This window comes from Gadus morhua, chromosome 4 (genome assembly GCF_902167405.1).
Source record: "Gadus morhua chromosome 4, gadMor3.0, whole genome shotgun sequence".
Lineage (NCBI taxonomy): Eukaryota > Metazoa > Chordata > Actinopteri > Gadiformes > Gadidae > Gadus > Gadus morhua.
In genome coordinates this window covers 3,738,622-3,760,767 of record NC_044051.1, presented here as the reverse complement: position 1 = coordinate 3,760,767, position 22,146 = coordinate 3,738,622, and the positions used below count along the sequence as shown (strand labels likewise).

The following is a 22,146-nucleotide window of genomic DNA, read 5'->3' as shown; positions in this document are numbered from 1 at the left end:
TGTGTGTTTAAAAAGAGAGCAGGGTGAGAGAGAGAGAGAGTAGACTGAAGAGGTAAACTAATCACAGTGTTTACTGTCGAGGAGCAGAGGAAGAAATATCTCTCAGTGTGAAGAGAGAGGGAGGCCCCCTATAGTTAGAGAGAGAGCATCGGGTCGCTGGGATGCCTTCCTTGACCTGATCTTCTAAGGTAGCCACGGCCTTCCACGACAGCAGTCATAATTCACCATCAAAGACACACACACACGCAAGCACGCACGCACGGACGCACGCACGCACGCACGCACGCACGCACGCACGCACGCACGCACGCACGCACACTGATTCATAAAACTAGACCCCCCGCCCCCGCCATGCTCCTCTGCATAACTGCAGTGAAATGGTGGGTGGTGTCAGAGCTACCCTCTTGCCTCTTTTGACCCCTGCCATTCCTACCATCTGACTCAGAACAGCTCTCTCTCTCCTCCCTCTCTCTCTCCGCTTTCTATCCTCTCTCCGTTCCTTTCTCTCCATCTCTCTCTCTCTCCTCCCTCCCTCTCATCTGTCCTCTCTCTCTCTCTCTCTCTCTCCTCCCTCTCCCTCCATTCCTTTCCCTCTATCTCTCCTCCCTCCCTCTCATCTGTCCTCCTCTCTCTCTCCTCCCTCCCTCTCATCTGTCCTCCTCTCTCTCTCCTCCCTCCCTCTCATCTGTCCTCCTCTCTCTCTCCTCCCTCCCTCTCATCTGTCCTCTCTCTCTCTCTCCTCCCTCCCTCTCATCTGTCCTCTCTCTCTCTCTCCTCCCTCCCTCTCATCTGTCCTCCTCTCTCTCTCCTCCCTCCCTCTCATCTGTCCTCTCTCTCTCTCTCTCTCTCCTCCCTCTCCCTCCATTCCTTTCCCTCTGTCTCTCCTCCCTCCCTCTCATCTGTCCTCCTCTCTCTCTCCTCCCTCCCTCTCATCTTTCTATCCGCTCTCCTCCTCTCTATCTCTCCCTATCTCCCTCCCACTCTCCCTCCTCCTCTCTGTCCCTCCCCCTCTCCCTCCCTCTGTCTCCCCTCTCTTCCCTGGTCGGTGGGTGGGAGTGGCACGTATTGGATTCCCCCCAACAAGCTGCAGAATGGGTTCACCGAGCATGTGATCAAAACACGTTTACTTTTTTTTTTAAATTAATAATTACGTAGGCTGCTTATTTACTTAAAAGATTACTGGAGCTGGCATCCCTAATAGATAAACATTAATAGAGGAGATATTTAACCTTCATAGCCAAGTCAATACAATTTTCACATCTGAGAGAGAGAGAGAGAGAGAGAGAGAGAGAGAGAGAGAGAGAGAGAGAGACCGTCGGGGCCCCCCCCATCTGTCACTCCACATATGCACTCCTGGCCCCCAGGGACCCAGCGAGGGGCCCCCCAGGTTCCCATTGAGGGCCCCCCGTGGGTCAAGAGGATAGAGATAGTATCAACAACAGGAAGCCTCTACTTCCAGGTGGTTCTCTCCGTCGGACGGTGCGGAGGGTGTGACCCAAACATGGCAACGTTACTTTATGTTACCGTGACGACGATCAACGTCAGCCCGTTGGAGGCTGTAACTGCTTCACCTCACCAGGGTTTACACTAATATATACTATTTAAAATATGAGTACAGCCACAAAAGTACATGAGGAACAACACAATCTTTATCAAAGTGTAACACCGCACATTTTATTCCGAAGGTGTTGCCGCAGAATCTGCTTCCTTCCGTCTTAATAATAAATATCAAGGTATTAAATCCTCACAAATCTATAAACAAACGGGCCAATCACATTGCTGCATCCCAAACCCTGTGACCCTGTCACCCCCCCTGTGACCCCCATAACCCCCCGTCTCATCTCCCCCCCCCCCCCCCCCCCAGCCTGCGCCTGCAACCCTCGCGGAATCACGGGCGAGCAGTGCCACCGCTCCTCCGGCCAGTGCCCCTGCGTGGCGGGCGTCTCGGGCCCCCGCTGCGACCAGTGCGCCCGCGGCTACAGCGGCGCGTTCCCCGCCTGCGAGCCGTGCCACGGCTGCTTCGCCCTGTGGGACGTCGCGGTGGGCGAGCTGACCAACCAGACGCGGGCTCTGAGCGGGCACGTGGCCGAGCTTCAGAGCGGGGGCGGGGCGGTGACGGCGCCGTACCGGGAGCTGGTCGGCCGCCTGGAGGCCAACGCCGCCGCCGTACGGGTCGTCCTGGAGGGGGACGGCGCCGTCGCGGCCCTGGACGAGGCCCGCGAGCTCATGAACCACATCCTGTACGTGAGGCTGGAGGGGGGGAGACGGGGGAGAGGAGGGAGACGGGGGAGCACGCTTTTTTAAAGATGACCGTAAACACGAGTTTAAGGTTACGATTATGTATTTATTTATATTAAGGTAAAAAAACATTTTTTTTTCTTTTTTTTCTTCATCAACGTTTCTGTAGCATGTAGGATTTTGCGAGTTGGGGTTGCTAGCCCCAAGCCCAACCTTCAACCATTTCTGGTTTCTGGAGTTTGTTAGTCCTCTCCCCTATCCTATTGTCTTCCAGGTAATGGGTTACAGTCTCATACCACATGAGGCCAGACAGGGTTTGGGTTGTGTACAGACTGTCTCGGCTCTTCAAGCCCAACCAACTCCTGCTGCTGTGTAGTGAAAGCTGCAACCAGGGCAAGCGTTTCATACAAGCAGCACGAGACAGTAATATTGATTTAATACTACGTTATTTAAAAAGACACTTGAACAAAAGCGACTTAAAGTGCGTTGATACCTTAAATTACACTGCAGACGTGGGTGTTAATGATTCCCTATTGAGAAGCCTTTCCTACCAGCTGCTCGCTCCACCAAACGGTCTCAGAGTGTGAGCTCAGAGTGTGAGGCCAGAGCCAGGTGTTTCCTGTCTGCGTTCTCAGCCCCAAAACAAACCCCCGGTCTCAAATGACCTCGGAACCTCATTGGTCTCTCCTTCTCGTGACCTCAGCGGCGTGATGTCATACCTGAACGGGATGCTCAACACCACCGACGGCGACCTGGGCAGTCTCCGGGACCAGGGCAACGCCACCCGCGCCACCCTGGACCAGCTGACGGAGGAGGCGGGCGCGCTGGAGCGGGCGGTGAAGGAGCTGAAGGAGCAGGTGTACAACGCCAAGAACTCCAACTTCCAGGGTGAGACATCCCATAATGATCCTCATAGGAATCCCAACGGGACTGGGAGTACTGGGATTGTTAAGGTGTTTGATTCCTCAGGTCTGCCCAGCCTGCAGGTGCCTTTGTGCAAGCATTAAGCATGATGTCACTTCCTGCTCCTTAATGAGCGGGTTGTAAATTAACGGGTTGATTAGTTTAAATGCCATGGCATTTCAGCAATAAGTTGGTCTGAATCTACTCATCTCAGTCTACTCTTGATGTGCAGGCGATAGGTTTGTTGAGTTGCCTCCATCAACGCTGGGGATTATAAGAAGCTAATGGCGCTAAGCTTGTGTAACATGATTGTGTAACACAAACTATTCTACCGTTGGCCCACTGTTTTGCATTAGTACTTTTATAAGTAAAACACTTTTAAAAACGGATTATTAATCATCAACATACATCACCAAAAATTCTGAAAATCCAACACAAACTATTAAAATACAATCTAAACACAAAATATCCAAAGTCTGTACGGTATTTTACTCCGTGTTCCTCGCCCTGTGCGTGTTCAGGAGCGATGGACACCATCTCTGAGGCGCACTTGGACTCCACCACGGCTGAGCTGCAGGTCAACTCCTCCACCAGTCACCCCGGCAACACCGTGGAGCAGTCGGCGGCCCTACGGAAAGCCACCGAGGACGAACTGAGCGGCTCCCAGAAGGAGTTCGAGCGCAAGGTGGAGAGGCAGACGCAGAAGCTGGACAAGCTGGACGCCTCGCTGGAGGAGATGGACCTCTCGGAGCTCAGCGTGAAGGTACAGGACGCAGGCTGGCTGTGGTTTGACATATTGCACCACTGGGTGTGAGTGTGATTAGCCGCTAATGGCGCTGCAGGGTGCGGTATGGTTCGGTTCGCAAAGGTGCGGTACGGATTGCGTTTCCACCGCCAAAAGTGGGCGTGACCCGGACTGATCCGTACTCGTTTTGCCCTCGTCTTCAGTACTCCTCCGTTGGGGTACTGAGACGCCTGAAAGGGTGCCGGAAAATTCGAGCTACACACCCCCTCCGTTGATTGGTCGACGGAGGGGGTGAATCGTCACTTTCGGCCGACGTGGGGATAAAAACTAACAAACAGTAGCCTCGAGGTATTATTCTTTACAATGAACATGTTGCATAAAACGCTTGCTTGGGCGAACAAGGAGGTGGAGACGTTCCTCTGCATTCTTGGGGAGGAAGACGTGCAGAGGTTGCTCTTGGTTTAATGTGTCGCGTTCAACTTTTCCATTGTTTTTATTGAGCAGGCTACACTGTGTCGCGCTGCTATGATGTCACGATTTTTACGTAGCTGCCGCGGCGATCGACATCCGGCCTACCATAAGGGGTACTGTCGGCGGTGGAAACGCGACCTCGGAACTGAGCTGGGCTATACCGCCCCCTCCCTACCGGACTGAGGCGAACCGAACCGTACCGCACCCTGCAGTGGAAACGCGGCATAAGAAGCCGTTTTGAAAATCGGCCTCTCTAACGTCACGAGAGGGCGTGTCCACGTAGATGTGTGCTAGATAGATCAGTCTACCAGCCTACCCAGTGGACTGTAGCAAAGGTTGCTTGTATATTTGTCTGACATCTAGGAGGACATTTTCAAAACGGCTTGTAACGGCTAATCACACTCGCAACTGGTGGTATGATATGTCACCCTTAACATAGGGCTTCAAGTATTCCATGTCAAGTTTTAGTTTATTTTCTGTTGTTGCCATGTTACTGCCCCTCATGACGTCCGACAGTCTTGCTTGGGTCTAAACTTAAGCTGTCAATCTTTGCTCTCTAAAACAGGGATTTGGTTGATTCGTAGAGTGTGATTTGAAGCTAAGGTGTAGAGACCAGGGGCCTTAGGGAAGACCTGGGCCCCCATCCCATAAAGATCAAGGGTTGGGGACAACAATAACGACCCAACAGACCACTAAAAGTGAGGGTGGGGTGTTGGAGTTAGTTCTCTCTATATATTTCTCTCTCTCGCCCCTCTCTCGCCCCTCTCTCTCTCTTGCCTCTCTCTGTCTTTCTCTCTCTCTCAGCAGATGTGAAAATTGTATTGACTTGGCTATGAACGTTAAATATCTTCTCGATTAATGTTAATCTATTTGCCAGCTTCGGTAATCTATTAAGTAAATGCGCAGCCTACTTAATTATTAATTAAGTAACGAAAAAATGTAAATGTGTTTAAATCACATGCTTGGTAAACCAATTTTGCGGTTTGCCGGTAGATATCCAATGCGTGCCACTCCCGCCCACCCACCGGGGAAAGAGGAGGGGGAGAGGGGGGAGAGGGGGAGAAAAGGGAGGGAGAGAGGATGCAAAGAGGACAGATAGATGAAGGAGAGAGAGTGTGTTTGAGAAAAAAGGAGGGTGCAAGAACAAAAAAGAGAGATCAACTTTATGAAGATCATGAACCATTAACGCTGTCGGCGGTCATGAGACTACCACTTCCTGTCCGATCAAACTCTTCAGACGGCTACTTCCTGTCAATCAAACGATCAAAAGCTGCAGGCGCTCACAAGTTTTCCACTTCCTGTCCGATCAAACGCTGCGGCGGCACTCACAAGCTTACAACTTCCTGTCCGAACGACTTTACCACTTCCTGTCCCCTCAGACGTGCGGCGCCGTTGGGGGCAACGACGAGGCCTGCTCCGGGGGCCCCTGCGGGGGTCTGGGCTGCGTGGGGGAGGACGGGGCCCCCCGGTGCGGGGGCCAGACGGACTGTAAGGGCCTGGTGGCCGCCTCCGCTGCCGCCCACAAGTCGGCCCAAGACCTGGACCTGGAGATCGTCTCCGCCATGCAGGAGGTGGAGAAGCTGTCCCGCTTGGTGAGGCCCAGTGGGGGGGGGGGGGGGGGGGGGGGGGGGGGGACTGGTGGTACTGGGGCTACTGGTGATAGTGGTTGGACTGGTGGGCAGTGTTGCCAGATTGGGCGGGAAATCTGGCACAATCTGGCAACACTGCTGGAGGGACTGGTCGGACTGGTGCACACTGGTGGGACTGGTTGGAATGGGGCTACTGGTGGGGCTGGAGGGACTGGGAATGTTTTAACCATCAAACACATCCGACCATCGAGTGTATACATAACAGGGTTTTATTTGTAAATGTGCACCGTTAAATAAAAAGAGAAAAATAAAAAAAATAGAAAAATATCTCAAGAATGTTGAAAGTGTCGATGTATTTTATGATCATGTATGCAACATTTGATCATTGGATAAGATAAGATGTGCTTTATTAATCCCATACAGCAAATGTGGGATTCGCAGGAGAAAGTACAGGATGTTGATAGGAATGAGAAGGAGGAAACTAGTAAAATAAATAAACATTGAAAATAACTCAATCGAATACATGTACACAGTATAATTCTTATGTTAGTCAGCATTGTGATGAACAAACCTGTGATAATAGCAATCAAAAAGGCAATATTTGCAAAGATAGAGATTAAAATACGAAATCCAGAGAGCAACAAGAGTCAAACAAGTTTCAAGTTTCAAATTCGCTTAATTATCAAACCGTCCTTAAAAAACAAGACACATTCTCCCAGGGCTTCAAGTGCTGCAGAATATCAAAGAGTCCAAAGCAAATTTGTACGCTGAGTCACCTTCACACCCATCCCCCCCCCCCCCCCCCCCCCCCAGGTGTTTGATGCCAAGCTGCGTGCGGGCGAGGCCAAGGTGACCGCCCAGCAGGTGCTGGTCAGAGCCAATCAGAGCAAGGAGAGGGTGGAGCAGAGCAACGAGCAGCTGCGGGCCCTCATCAGGGACATACGAGACCTCCTGACCAGTGAGTCTGACACACACAAGGCTAAACTCAAGGCAGTGTTGACACGGGGCAGTGTTGACACGGGCGATCACTTGAGAGAGTTTGCTGGCCTCTAGTGGTTAAAGGAAGTCATCGCACACATATCGCCAGAATGAATCCGTATGTTTCGTACATAGTTTTTCATGTTTTGTTGTGGTATTATATGAGGTTTGATTTGTGTGTATCCATTTTAAAGCTCATAGTGTGATACATAGTGTATATTGTGCATGTTCTTATCGTAGGTTTATGTTTTGCAATAGAAATACCTTACATTGCAGAGTACAAGACTTTCCCAACTTTTAGGTTCAAGATGACATAAACGTCACAAATGTAGTTTATTTGTCATTTAATACACCCACATACACAACGGCCCTACTGTCTCACACACGCACGCACACACACACACACACACACACACACACACACACACACACACACACACACACACACACACACACACAAACCCTCTTAAAACCCTGTTAACCCCGCTCTCGCAGATGGCAAGGCCAACGTGTCGGTGGTGGAGATGGTGTCCAACGAGGTGCTGGCCATGGAGCTGCCCACCTCGTCGTCCGAGCTGCAGAACATGACCCGGGACATCCGGGAGCGGGTCAGCTCTCTGACCAGCGTGGAGGGCGTCCTCAGCCAGAGCGCCGAGGACATCGCCGCCGCGGAGAGGCTACTGCTGCAGGCCAAGGCCGCCAGGTACACGCACGCACGCACGCACACACACATACAGACACAGGGCTAGCACCGCGGGGTTGGCTCGCGGCGGAGCTACAGCTAAGATCGTATAATGTAATGCTACCGCTAGGATGGCGAGGCCATGCATGGCGAAGGTACAGGAAGTTTTTATTTGTTCTGTGGAATGACTGAATGATGTGTGCTCTTCTCCCCGTCTCTCTTCCTCTCTCTCCCTCTCCATCTATCTCACTCTCTCCCTCACTTTATCTTTCTCCTTCCCTCCCTTTTCTCCCCCTTTCCATCTCTCTCTCTCTCTCTCTCTCTCTCTCTCTCTCTCTCTCTCTCTCTCTCTCTCTCTCTCTCTCCCACCCCCCCCCACCCCCCAACACAGTGAGGAGGCCTCCACCCTGAAGGAGACCATCGACTTGGCCCGGGCGGCGCTGGAGGAGGCAGACAAAGCCCAGAACCTGGCCAGCGACGCCATCCAGCAGGCCATGCAGAACACCAACAGCACCATGACCCTGCTACTCTCGGTGAGGCTCCGGCCCAGTCGCGTAGTCCCAGTCTACAGGCGCCAACGGCCTGAGAAACACACTCACATGTATATCAAACGGACGTACCCTGATTTTAGCGGTGCCGTGGGGTCTTATCAACGTGTCTTCGGCGATAAAAAAAACGGGAGTGAACCATATCCAAAATAATGGGTAGGGTACCTTTTTATCTGCAATTATTAGCAATTAGCAAAACCGGTTGTAATTTTTTATTTTGAGGCATGTTATCGCAGCTAAATGTAACTAATAAAGTAACTTGTAATCTAACCTAGTTATTTTACTTTTAAAATCAAGTAATCAGTAAAGTAACTAAGTTACTATTTTAAGGAGTAACTAGTAATCAGTAATCGGATTACTTTTTCAAGGTAACTGTGGCAACACTGGTTGTGAGACGTTATGGTCGGTTATGGTTGACGGTAAACAAGAGAGACTCCCGGCGGTTAAAGAAACGGTCCAGTATCTGTAAACACTCTAAGGGAAGGACTACCAACGATTCGGAAGAGAATCCAGTACCTCTGTGTGACGGGCTCTGTCCCTGTCATGGCGCCTCCCCACCACCAGGTGGAGTCGGTGACGGAGGCGTCGGAGTTCTCCCTGAGCAACGCCACGGGGCGCCTGCTGCAGCTGGAGCGGGAGGTCGGGCTGCTGAGGCAGAGCCACCTGGAGGCCAGCCGCACGGCCGCCGGCGCCACCGCCAGCAGCGAGCGGGCCACCGAGGACGCAGAGCAGGCCCAGCAGGTGACGAGACGCTACACGCAAGCACCGCACGCACATACACATACATGCACACATACATGCACACATACATACATACATACATACATACATACATACATACATACATACATACATACACAGACACATACATACACAGACAAACTACACTAGCAGGCTAGGTCAACCCCCAGCACACTGGGTTGAACACCAGCAGGCAACACCAGTTTGAATCCAAGTTCAAACACTGCTTTAAACTCTTAACAACACAAGGTAAATCACAGTCCAAACCCTAGTTTAAACTCTGGTTAAACAGGTTGAAATCCCAGCTTCAACGCTAGTGTAAACCCTACACCACAACACTAGTTTTGATCCCAGTCCAAATCCTGGTTTAAACCCTAAACCACAACACTAGTTTTAATCCCAGTCCAAATCCTGGTTTAAACCCTAAACCACAACACTAGTTTTAATCCCAGTCCAAATCCTGGTTTAAACCCTAAACCACAACACTAGTTTGAATCCCAGTCCAAATCCTGGTTTAATCCCTAAACCACAACACCAGTTTTAATCCCAGTCCAAATCCTGGTTTAATCCCTAAACCACAACACCAGTTTTAATCCCAGTCCAAATCCTGGTTTAATCCCTAAACCACAACACCAGTTTTAATCCCAGTCCAAATCCTGGTTTAATCCCTAAACCACAACACCAGTTTTAATCCCAGTCCAAATCCTGGTTTAATCCCTAAACCACAACACTAGTTTTAATCCCAGTCCAATCCTGGTTTAAACCCTAAACCACAACACTAGTTTTAATCCCAGTTTAAACCCTGGTTTAAACCCTAAACCACAACACTAGTTTTAGTCCCAGTCCAAATCCTGGTTTAAACCCTAAACCAGAACACTAGTTTGAATCCCAGTCCAAATCCTGGTTTAAACCCTAAACCACAACACCAGTTTGAATCTCATTACCCAGCATTCACAGCGTTCTGTGTGCGTACGGCGGTTTCCTCCTGCAGGAGTTCGACGGGGCGGTGACGGAGCAGTACGGCCGGGCTCAGGAGCTGGTGGAGGATAAGGGGGAGGTGGTGCTGGAGGCCAGACGGAGGGCAGACGCCCTGCAGACGGAGGCCAAGGAGCTGCTGGCCCAGAGCAGTGACAAGCTCCAGAGGCTACGAGGTGAGCACCCATCCCTCATCCCCCCCATCCCCAGTCTTTATACGGATCAAATTAACATTTATGTCATTTAGCAGACGCTTCTTTAGGCCTAAAAAATTTTTTTGCTTGGTTCCGGTTTCCGACCGACCCTGTCCATTTATATGCGACCCAAATTATTTTATGAGCTTTAGAAATAAAATAAAAAAAAGTTTTGTTTTTTTTGGTGCTAACTATAATTACGTTTTGGTACAGCACCTCTTCATTCTGTACATGGATGAGCGAATTTTCTCGTTTTTAAATGAAAACAACCTACCTATCATTCACTGCCGCTGGACAAAATAAAATTAATTCCCTACCTACCCATGACCTCAACTGACAACCAACAGGAACCAAAATTTTTTTTTTTTTAGGCCTTATCCAAAGAGGCTTACAATAAGTAGCCTACATTCGTCAGGAGAAGGAGGAACGTCAATAAATCGCTGTCGGTACAGTAAGGATGTTCCCAGAACCAAGATCCAAGCACTTACAACCGCTAGGTTAACCCGTTCCCCGTACACAACAAAGATAGCTTGGATAAGATGCTACTAAAGGCTCTGTACTATTTTTAAGTGCAAGGATATACAACATACAATAAGTGCGTACATAAAGTGCCTGTACGTCCTGGCAGTAGCTCAGGAGGTAGAGCGGGTTGGCTGGTAACCGCAAGGTCGCTGGTTAGATCCCCGGCTCCTCCTAGCAAGAAGAGTGTTGGGGTGTCCCTGGGCAAGACGCCTCACCCTGACTGCTCTCGACGAGCTAGCCGACAACCGTCGGAGGTGTGTGAATCTGTGAACGTTATGCAATATTGTAAAGCGCTTCGGGTGGCCACTGGGTACAAAAAAAAGACTGCGGTCAAGCCAGCCGACTCATCAAGATCGGCGGTCAAGCCAGCCGACTCAGTTTTTTGCCGTACCTGTAGCCATTACGGTAATAGCGTCTCAGAACTAGTTTCAAATAAAAGCATTCGTCGGGTACAGACAAAAAGACAGTCAATACAAGCAAATACTATCAAAGGAAGTGTACGGCCGTTGTGGTATTTACTTTCAAAATAAAAGCCCACCAAACATTCCAATATGAGACATATTACATAGGATTTTGGATTCAATTTAAAAGAAAATGCCCTGTTATTTCAGGCTCATTTCACTTCAAGGTCATAGTTCAAGACCCCATGGCGTCACGCAAGAAGTTTCAGAACATTCTGATGTGGAGTTTCAAAATAAAAGCCAACCAAAGTTTCCAATATGAGACATATTACATATGATTTTGGATTCAATTTAAAAGGAAATGCCCTGTTATTTCAGGCTCATTTTACTTCAGGGTTATAGTTCACGACCCCATGGGGTCACGCAAAAGGTTTCAGAACATTCTGATGTGGAGTTTCAAAATAAAAGCCAACCAAGGTTTCCAATATGAGAGATATTACATATGATTTTGGATTCAATTTAAAAGAAAATGCCCTGTTATTTAAGGCTCATTTCACTTCAGGGTTATAGTTCAAGACCCCATGGGGTCACGCAAGAAGTTTCAGAACATTCTGACGTGGAGTTTCAAAATAAAAGCCAACCAAAGTTTCAAATATGAGACATATTACATATGATTTTGGATTCAATTTAAAAGAAAATTCCCTGTTATTTCAGGCTCATTTCACTTCAGGGTTATAGTTCACGACCCCATGGGGTCGCCCAAAAGGTTTCAGAACATTCTGATGTGGAGTTTCAAAATAAAAACCAACCAAGTTTTCCCAATATGAGACATATTACGTATGATTTTGGATTCAATTTAAAAGAAAATGCCCTGTTATTTCAGGCTAATTTCACTTCAGGGTTATAGTTCAAGACCCCATGGGGTCACGCAAGAAGTTTCAGAACATTCTGATGTGGAGTTTCAAAATAAAAGCCAACCAAAGTTTCAAATATGAGACATATTACATATGATTTTGGATTCAATTTAAAATAAAATTCCCTATTATTTCAGGCTCATTTCACTTCAGGGTTATAGTTCAGGACCCCATGGGGTCACGCAAAAGGTTTCAGAACATTCTGATGTGGAGTTTCAAAATAAAAGCCAACCAAGGTTTCCAATATGAGACATATTACACATGATTTTGGATTCAATTTAAAAGAAAATGCCCAGTTATTTCAGGCTCATTTCACTTCAGGGTCATAGTTCAAGACCCCATGGGGTCACACATGAAGTTTCAGAACATTCTGATGTGGAGTTTCAAAGTAAAAGCCAACCAAAATCTCCAATATGAGACATATTACATATGATTTTGGATTCAATTTAAAAGAAAATGCCCTGTTCTTTCAGGCTCATTTCACTTCAGGGTTATAGATCACAACCCCATGGGGTCATTCAAAAGGTTTCAGAACATTCTGATGTGGAGTTTCAAAATAAAAGCCAACCAAGTTTTCCAATATGAGACATATTACATATGATTTTGGATTCAATTTAAAAGAAAATGCCCTATTATTTCAGGCTCATTTCACTTCAGGATTATAGTTCAAGACCCCATGGGGTCACGCAAGAAGTTTCAGAACATTCTGATGTGGAGTTTCAAAATAAAAGCCAACCAAAGTTTCAAATATGAGACATATTACATATGATTTTGGATTAAATTTAATATAAAATGCCCTGTTATTTCAGCCTCATTTCACTTCAGCTTTATAGTTCAGGACCCCATGGGGTCACGCAAAAGGTTTCAGAACATTCTGATGTGGAGTTTCAAAATAAAAGCCAACCAAGGTTTCCAATATGAGACATATTACATATGATTTTGGATTCAATTTAAAAGAAATTGCCCTGTTATTTCAGGCTCATTTTACTTCAGGGTTATAGTTCACGACCCCATGGGGTCACGCAAAAGGTTTCAGAACATTCTGATGTGGAGTTTCAAAATAAAAGCCAACCAAGTTTTCCAATATGAGACATATTACATATGATTTTGGATTCAATTTAAAAGAAAATGCCCTGTTATTTCAGGCTCATTTCACTTCAGGGTTATAGTTCAGGACCCCATGGGGTCACGCAAGAAGTTTCAGAACATTCTGATGTGGAGTTTCAAAATAAAAGCCAACCAAAGTTTCAAATATGAGACATATTACATATGATTTTGGATTCAATTTAAAATAAAATGCCCAGTTATTTCAGGCTCATTTCACTTCAGGGTCATAGTTCACGACCCCCTGGGGTCACGTAAAAGGTTTCAGAACATTCTGATGCGGAGTTTCAAAATAAAAGCCAACCAAGTTTTCCAATATGAGACATATTACATATGATTTTGGATTCAATTTAAAAGAAAATGCCCCGTTATTGCAGGCTCATTTCACTTCAGGGTTATAGTTCACGACCCCATGGGGTCACGCAAAAGGTTTCAGAACATTCTCTGAAACCTCTTGGGTGACCCTATGGGGTCGTGAACAGTGGCGGATCTTCCATTAGGCAAACCTAGGCAAGTGCCTAGGGCCCCAACCAAATCTGTCTTTATTAGGGGCCCCCAAATCTGACCCCCCCAGCCATTACTTATGTAAAGTAAAAAAAAAAAAAAAAGACATTTCTAGTAGAAAAAAATAACAAAAATATCAACATAACGCCGAACTAATGCCCAAATAACAATTTTCCAGCACACATGCCCCCCCTCCATTGTGCATTGGACTAGTCCAGAATATGATTAGGTAGTAACGCGCGCAGCGCGAAATAACATACTTCAAACCAAAGCAGAGGGATGCGACTCTGTAAAAATTAAGCGGCGGAATTACACACACACACACACACACACACACACACACACACACACACACACACACTGTTTTACTCACATGAAATGTTGAAGGCGACAGGGAAAATGGACATTTGAAGATGGAGAACTTAACCACTTGCACACCTAAACATCCCCCCCCCCCCCCCCCTCTGTCTCTCTCTCCCCCTCTCCCTCTCCCCCTCTCCCCCTCTCTCCCTCTCTCTCTCTCTCTCTCTCTCTCTCTCTCTCTCTCTCTCTCTCTCTCTCCTGTCACTCACTCACACTGAACCACTGCTTTGCCTGTCTCTCACTCACACACACAGCCACTGTTATTCCTGTCCACACACAAAATCTTTTCATTGGTCCTGTTTAAATGTAAATGGTGGTTTTTTTTATAGACTCATATCCATTTTGTATTTTAGTTCTGTTAAGTGCAAGATCATTTTGTATCTCTGGCAGAGAATGGAAATTCTCTCTCTCTCTCTCTCTCTCCCTCTCTCTCTCTCTCTCTCTCTCTCTCTCTCTCTCTCTCTCTCTCTCTCTCTCTCTCTCTCTCTCTCGAGTAATGAACATGTAATTTTGGCAAAGGCTGGAGAAATCTGAAACTGATTTTACTGTGGAGAGTTGAGTGGCAGTGCACTATGGGTTTATTGCGATTCTAAGAGTATTGGGATGGTTATTTGTTTTGTGTACGTGTTTCAAAAATGCGGGCCCCATGTCTATATTTTGCCTAGGGCCCCAAAATGGCTAGATCCGCCCCTGGTCGTGAACTATAACCATGAAGTGAAATGAGCCTGAAATAACAGGGCATTGTCTTTTAAATTGAATCCAAAATCATATATAATATGTCTCATATTGGAAACTTTGGTGGGCTTTTATTTTGAAACTCCACATCAGAATGTTCTGAAACTTCTTGGGTGACCCTATGGGGTCGTGACCTATAACCATGAAGTGAAATTAGCCTGAAATAACAGGGCATTTTCCTTTAAATTGAATCTAAAATCATATTTAATATGTCTCATATTGGAATTCTTGGTTCGCTTTTATTTTGAAACTCCATATCAGAATGTTCTGAAACTTCTTGCCTGACCCTATGGGGTTGTGAACTATAACCCTGAAGTGAAATGAGCATGGAATAACAGGGCATTTTATTTTAAATCGAATCCAAAATCATTTGTAATATGTCTCAAATTGGAATGTTTGGTGGGCTTTTATTTTGAAAGTAAATACCACAACGGCCGTACACTTCCTTTGATAGTATTTGTCTTTTTGTATGTACCCGACGAATGCTTTTACTTTAAACTAGTTATGAGACGCTATTACCGTAATGGCTAGTATATACAGGTACGGCAAAAAACTGGGTCGGCTGGCTTGACCGCCGATCTCGATGAGTCGGCTGGCATGACCGCAGTAAAAAAAGCGCCGTACAAATGCAGTCCGTTCACCGTTTAACATACATTAAGTGCATACATTAAGTGCGTCTTCTCCCCTCAGAGCTGGAGCGGTCCTACGAGGTGAACCAGCGCACCCTAGAGGACAAGGCGGAGGAGCTCGCCCTCCTGGAGCAGACGGTGCGCAAGGTGATGGACGAGATCAGCCACAAGGTCACGCTCTACAGCACCTGCCTCTGATCGTCGCCATGACGACCGCGGCGGCGGCGGGGCTCAGACGCGCCCACGATGCCGTCGAATGCCTCGTTCGTTGCGGCCATCTTCAATTCGAGATTACCACGATGGCCGCCAGGGGGAAGGAGACCCATAATTGAAGTGAAAATGGTTAAAATTTTTATATCCATCGTATAAGCTAGTTTTTTTTTTTATTTACATGGCAAAGAATGTTGCCCCTAAATTGAAGACCAATGGTTTGGAGCCAGACCATGTTGTACTAACAAGACAGGACTGTGGTGCCATAAGCGGCATATTGACCTTATTCTAATTGCAAAATGGACCAATGAACACCATAGGAATGACCACTGAAAAATATATAATATATAGCACAGTATGATTGCACATATTCCATCACGTTGTTTTTAATAAACTCAACAAAAATGTTGCATGGACCAAAGAGATTATGCAGATCATTCCTGTAATGGCTCTATTAAATTAACAATTTCCATTGAATAAAACTATGCTGCATCTCATTGTGTTTTTGGATTTGTGGCATAACAAAATGACAGACAATCGAACATGCTGGGATGAATTTCCACCTGGCCCATTCATATCAACGTTCCAGTCTACACTAAGACAACACTTTTTTCAGTTCAGTTCGTATCGACAAAATAAACCTTGGGCCCACTGGCTTAAACACATTGCAATTCAAGACCTATTGTCTTCAACAACATCTAAACACATGCAGTGAAACTGAAAACAACGAAACAGAAATATTCAGTGCATTCAGAGGAGGGAAATAAAACGGACAATGGCTGTTTGGAGTCCATTTATTTCTGTATAAACAAACCAGGTTGGGACCGCTTAAAAACTCATTCAGTGTCCTTAAAAAACTAGCACACCTCTCAAAGCACGCAAAGCCCAAGTCAGATTTCACACGGAAAAGACCAAGATCAACTGTTGGGACAAACATGAAATCACAACCTACTGAATCTTGACTTCTTCTTAAATGATAGCACGCCAAATCAAATGGATTGACGACCATAAATCAAAATGTGGATAAACTCTGCCAGGTTTACATGTGAAGGGAGAGAAAAACAAGCAGATGAACAGAAACCTAATCACGTTTCCATAGCGACTGTGGGAGTTATGGCACTGTGGCGGCCCTGAACATGGGCGGCGATGAACCTTAGCAGAGTGGGAGAAACAGCAGCAAAAAAATGGCGTCGTCGTGCTTCCGATAACAACGCCGACCCCGCAGGTCTAAGCGGTGTATCGACCGCGTCACAACCATCGTAAAAGTGCTTCGGACGCATCAATTCCTTTCCGAAGTTCGTAGACTTCGGAAATGGATTCGTGGCAGTGTCTGGGGTTGTCGCCCCTCCCTGCGACGAGCTCTTAAAGCACCGCCTCCCCCCTTCTCCCGGTTGTCCGTTCTTCAACCCGTCGGGTCATTCCCGGGTGCGGGGGTTAAGCGGGGGCGGGGCCCCCTCCATGGGGGCGGAGTTAGGCACCGACAGCAGCTGTCCGGCGTGCATGCGCTCGTTGACGCGGAGCTGGCAGCCGTCCTTGAGCATGCGCACGGCGATGCGCGCGATGTTGCGCGAGTCGTCCAGGCCCGAGTGGGGCCGGCCCTCGTAGCGCATGCCCAGCTTCTCCAGCATGGTGCTCAGCTTGGTCTGCGTGCGTGGCACCTGGGAGCCCAACAACAACAACAACAACAATAACTTAGACTGGGGGCTATGGTCCGTGGGCGGGGACATCGATAATAAACTAGCTAAATCACAAATAACACATGGAGACGAGCCGACAAACAACAGGCGGAGGGGTCACAGGCAGTCGGTAAGTTTGAAGAGGCGGGTTTTGAGGAGAGTTTTGAAGGTGGCCAGAGATGAGGCCTTTCGGATACCAAGGGGGGAGAGAGTTGCAGAGGGGGGGGGCTGCCACACTGAATGAATGGTTTTCATAGGTTCGGAGCCAGGTGCGGGGGGGGGGGGGGGGGGGGGGATAGCGGCACAATAACAAGGAAGGGCTGGGTGACCAATGGGGATCAAGCCCGGCTCTTTTGATTCAGGAGACGGTTCACGGTCCTCTTTACATTTATCAATCTCTTGTTGCTATATCAGGGCAGATGCTTTGCTCATTATTTTAAGTTGTATGCGATCTGATGATTCAATTTCGGGGGAGTTATCCTTTTGTTGAACGCACTTAACGTAAGTCGCCTTGGACCAAATCGTCTGCTAAATAATTAATGTCTTAATAATTTGGGAGCGAGTAATCAAGGATAATCTATGTTCAAACTCAGGGAACAAACCCCGGCTCCAGATTTAGTTTGACATCCCACATGTGATTATGTAATCATTTGATTATAAAAGCACTTTAGTAGATGTCATACAGTTGTTATACAACCAGAGCATAAACTTCTTTGCATTATTCTTCTGACTTTATAGTATTCTGGGATCTTGTTTGACAGTAAAACCTGCAGGTGAACCTGACCAACGTTTAACGTGTGTACGACCATCACAGTGGTCGTGTGCATGATTAATAACATTCAATCAAGGCAGGTTCACATTCACATTCAACAGGAGTAGCGGTCACCAAGACGCACCTTGTAAAAGTTGCCGTAGGACTTCCTGATGTTGATCCACTTCTTGGCGAACGGGGGATACCTGATCCGGCTCACGCGACACTGGATGTTCAGGAACTTGCTCATGTCCCAGGAGCTGAGGAGGAGAGAACCGTTGGGATTAAAATACACCAGGGAGCAGTCAGCCAATCACAAGACGCCAACATGGAGCACAGGGAAACCAGGTACAGTCACATCCCGTTGGAAACCAACTCCAACGGAAAACAACCGTTGACCAACTCCATGACACTAGGGGTGGGACAAAACATCGATAAGGCAATATATCGTCGCACGTATTACTGTGAAACGAGAATAGATACACTGGCGCCAAATATTTATACATTTAATGGTACGTGCTCTACCCAATGTTCCACCGGGATGCCCCAAATTGACATTTTGACAAGGTGCTCTAAACAGATTTCCCAGCTGCGAGGAACACTACTTCATTGCTCCTCCAGGTGGCGCTCAACACATGAACGAGGGAAACTTGAACGGAATTTAACTAAAGACAGAAATCCAGCATGTCAATCCTTTTTCATGGACAATTTGTATTCATAGTTAAGACATATTTTGTGATGTATAGTTGTAGGATTGCCCAACAATATATCGATCATCGCAGAATCGCTGTATCGCGATATTATCGGTATGGTGGGCCATGTATCGTATCGCATGGCGAGGTGCCCTGTGATTTCCACATTGTTCTCACCCGTCGGTCAGCATGGCGTATTTGTGCTTGGTCCCCAGCTCCCTCTCCTGAAGCCAGAGCACAACTCTCTGGAGGACTGCAGGGAAGGTGTCGGCCTCGTCCACCATTTTCTGTCAGACAAAACGTCGTGTTTCAAACTTAATATTCCGACACGGACAGGGTTTATAAACTCTTACTTTTAAAGCGGAGCTGCAGCATGGAATGTTATTTTGATTAAAAAGGTGATTTTTTTTAAACCCAACCTGCGTGATTCCTGTTAACTGAACACAGAAGTCCGACAGCTCAGAGTTCACCTCCGGCCTCACGTATTCCTGGAACGTGTCCTCCTGTGAAAACGAAGGAACATTATCGTCTAAATACTTTCAGAAAAAAACTCAATTTGTTACCGGACATAATCTCGTATGACTAGGCAGAAAGTCAACCTTATCCTTTGTTTCTAGTCTTTGAAACGGCATTGTATCTCAAAAAAATATTTAATATTTACATTCACATTTAGGGCATTTAGCAGACACTTCCAAAGCGACTTACAACAAGTACATTTGTCAGAAGAAAGAAACAATATATCTCAGTTTGTACAATAAAGATGTTCATAGAAACAAATGCCAAGCAATAACAATCTCTATGTTAACCCATTCTCCGTACACAACAAAGATAGCTAGGATAATACGCAACACAATGCTAAGTACTATTTTTAAAGGCGACATACTATACATTACAATATGAGCCTTTACGAGCCGTTTTGAAAATGTCCAGAGTCTAGGTGAACTCTAGTGAACTAGGAGAAATGGACTTATGGTCCTACGAGAACGTCCCCACACACTCACGATCTCCAGGGTGCGCGTGTTGATCAGGACCATGGGGAACTCGATGATCTCGTGCTGGAACTCGGGCGGGTTGTCTTCCTCGCAGGTGGCCTCGTAGTCCACCACGCAGATGTAGTCGTAGTAGGTGTCCGTGGGGCCGCCGTCCGCCACCGACGCCATCAGCTTCTGCTTCTTGTAGTGGCTCTTCAGCCGTTTCTTCATCACGTCCTTCACGCCTCTGTGTGGTTTGAGGAACACGAGGAGGACAGGTTTGAAGTGGAGTTTAGGGTGGGGCTATTAATCAAATTTTTGATTGTGATTTCGATTGTTTGGACGAATTATCTCCAAATTTATAAAATCAAGTTGAAACGATTATTATTATTTTTATTTTTAATCACCAATTCGCTCTGGTGGATTTGGGCCTTGCTTTGAAACGTTTTATTGGTTTCTGGAAGGAACCAGTCTTCTATAGTTCATATGACATATAGGTCAAGCTCTAGCCCATTTCAAATATCGATATATCAGTTTACTTTAGGAAACCTTGAATGCCTTATTTTATTACGCCTACGATTACGTTATATTGCAATAACTCGACGGTCCAGTCTACTCCCTCATCAAATATGGAGGAAAGTTACGGTTCTGCGTCTTATTTTGGCGGGGTTACCGTAAAGTCTGTCGTAATAAAACCAAAACAATCTTGTCCCATTTTATCACGCCATCGTCAACCATACCGTGTGTCCAGCTTCAGCTCTGAGAGTTTGTCCCGCAGCTCATCCTTGGTCATCCTGTTGATGTGGCCGTTGGCCAGGGCGATCTCCTTGTAGACCGGGTCGCTGAAGTCACTGGGGGCCTGGAGGGGGGTCCCGGTGGTCCCGGGGCTCTCAGGGTCCTCTGAGGTGCTCGTCTTCCTACAGGACTCCGGCTGGTAGGGAGGAAATTAAAAAAGGTGAGAATTCATTTAGTCTATGAACTGAAAGCAGGATGACAACAAGATGACAATCCTGACTGACTTACTTATTATTGAATTATCTTATTATTACTTCCTTAATTAATAGTATTATTTATCATTGTGATCTATGCTGATAGTTATTTTTATTATCACTTATTCTTTACATATCTTTATTTTGACTTCTCTATTTACTATATATTGTATTGTTGCCGCTATGTGGCTGTTCAAGCCTACGAATTTAACTCACGCTCAATAAGATATAATAAAAGCAATTCTGCTTCGGATCCTGATGTGTAAGGCACCGGATCAATAACCACCCACCTTATCCTCTCCACCGGCTGGGTTGGTCATCGTCCCATTGAGGTTCAGACCGTTGAGGTTCTCCTTGATTTCGTCCATGTCGGGATAGGGGGCTTTCAGAGGAGCAGGTCAGGGTATCAGCGGGTCCAGGGGTCTCAGTGACGTAATGACAAATCACTGATTAGCATACTGGCTAATTCACCCCCTTTATACTAGCGCTGTGGTCTGCTGTGGTCGTCTATCCGACGTTCTCCGACACAATGTTACTTATAATTTAAATATTGCGTCTCCGTCTTCCGAGTTTGGGTCTCGGATCGTTCAAAAATCGAGCGCAAAGCGGAAAGGATTGTAGGGTTATTAACAAGTGCGACCGGCTGCTCGCTGCTACACGTCCTTGTTCACCACAACACAAGAAACTTTTCGCGGCGCTTCTGACTACTTCCGCTCGGAAGTGACGATGTGAGGAGGCGCGCCTCGAATTTCAGAGCCATGCTCAGAGCGCGTTTGTGCTTGAGCGTCCCGCGAGGACTGCAAGGACGTTCATCTTTCGGGACCGACTGCGATATGACGTCGTGATGAAGACGTAAGCGAGGAAGGCTCTTTGGTTTCTGACCTGAATTTAGATATATTTTTTAAAAGACCTTCATAAATAAAAAACGAAATTAAAGAGGATTTCACTCCAAGTTTAATTAAAGGAAAAGTGTTTCGTGCATTGATCCAACATGCCTTATTTGAAAAGCTATTTTTTGTTGTTTTGCCCGTCTGCTAAATAAATTATTTAAAGATTAAATCAAATCATTACAGGGCGGAAGTTTACTCTATTTATCTAAATCCGAGAGATTCACGTGTATAATAATTTTGTGTCCCTATTTACATTTATGAAAAGGGAACCCGGCACACTCACAGTGTTTGCTCATGTCTATCCCTGCTTTAATTGACTCTGAATTGTTCCTAATTGAAGGCCATACTTGACAATCTTGTACCACTTGTCACTACACCAATACCGCCAGCAGGTGGCGGTGTCCCCTCAGTTTGCAGTGGATGGTTTGGACCTAGGTCCATGATCCAGGGCCCGCAGGGCAGGGCGGAACCGATTGGCATCACAAATCAAGTAAACATGTCAATTAATACGAGTTTTGCACTCGATCGTTAAGAAAACAACTGTTTACATTAACGTCTCATCATAGTTCTCAACGGGCGGTACACACGCAGACGCACTGGGGCGTTAGCCCAACGCAGGTTATTAGACATTCACAGCTACACGCAAATCAGGATCCCAAAATAACCTGTTTTTGAGAGGGTAAAGCCGACGAAACCCGGTAAACATTGAGTACGCGAACACAATACTTAGG

At 46.7% G+C, this 22,146-nt stretch overlaps 2 protein-coding genes across 2 annotated transcripts in view; one reads left to right on the top strand and one right to left on the bottom strand.

Moving 5' to 3' along the window:
* LOC115542660 (laminin subunit beta-1) overlaps window positions 1-15,943 on the top strand; it is a 46,837-nt gene extending 30,894 nt beyond the window's left edge. The window contains exons 24-33 of the mRNA XM_030354987.1: window positions 1,865-2,240; window positions 2,942-3,126; window positions 3,663-3,904; window positions 5,737-5,949; window positions 6,760-6,904; window positions 7,420-7,627; window positions 7,998-8,139; window positions 8,719-8,895; window positions 9,887-10,046; window positions 15,298-15,943. Of these exons, the coding sequence (XP_030210847.1) occupies window positions 1,865-2,240; window positions 2,942-3,126; window positions 3,663-3,904; window positions 5,737-5,949; window positions 6,760-6,904; window positions 7,420-7,627; window positions 7,998-8,139; window positions 8,719-8,895; window positions 9,887-10,046; window positions 15,298-15,434 (1,985 nt within the window). The 3' untranslated portion in view covers window positions 15,435-15,943. The remainder of the gene's footprint in view (window positions 1-1,864; window positions 2,241-2,941; window positions 3,127-3,662; window positions 3,905-5,736; window positions 5,950-6,759; window positions 6,905-7,419; window positions 7,628-7,997; window positions 8,140-8,718; window positions 8,896-9,886; window positions 10,047-15,297) is intronic.
* Window positions 15,944-16,226: 283 nt separating this feature from the next.
* eri1 (exoribonuclease 1) lies at window positions 16,227-21,291 on the bottom strand. Its single transcript, XM_030355072.1, has 7 exons — window positions 20,816-21,291; window positions 20,277-20,467; window positions 19,567-19,783; window positions 18,985-19,068; window positions 18,743-18,852; window positions 18,019-18,133; window positions 16,227-17,104 (listed from the first exon to the last, which is right to left on the bottom strand). The coding sequence occupies exons 1-7, from the start codon at window positions 20,891-20,893 to the stop codon at window positions 16,862-16,864; spliced, it is 1,038 nt and encodes a 345-aa protein (XP_030210932.1). The 5' UTR covers window positions 20,894-21,291; the 3' UTR covers window positions 16,227-16,861.
* Window positions 21,292-22,146: the final 855 nt, after the last annotated feature.

Coding starts and splice junctions, on each gene's coding strand:
- eri1 (XM_030355072.1), bottom strand. CDS start 20,893: ATGGACGAAATCAAGGAGAACCTCAACGGTCTGAACCTCAATGGGACG. Junction 19,784..20,276: donor GAGCTGAAGCTGGACACACG/GTATGGTTGACG, acceptor CAAACCACACAG/AGGCGTGAAGGACGTGATGA. Junction 19,069..19,566: donor ACACGCGCACCCTGGAGATC/GTGAGTGTGTGG, acceptor TCGTTTTCACAG/GAGGACACGTTCCAGGAATA.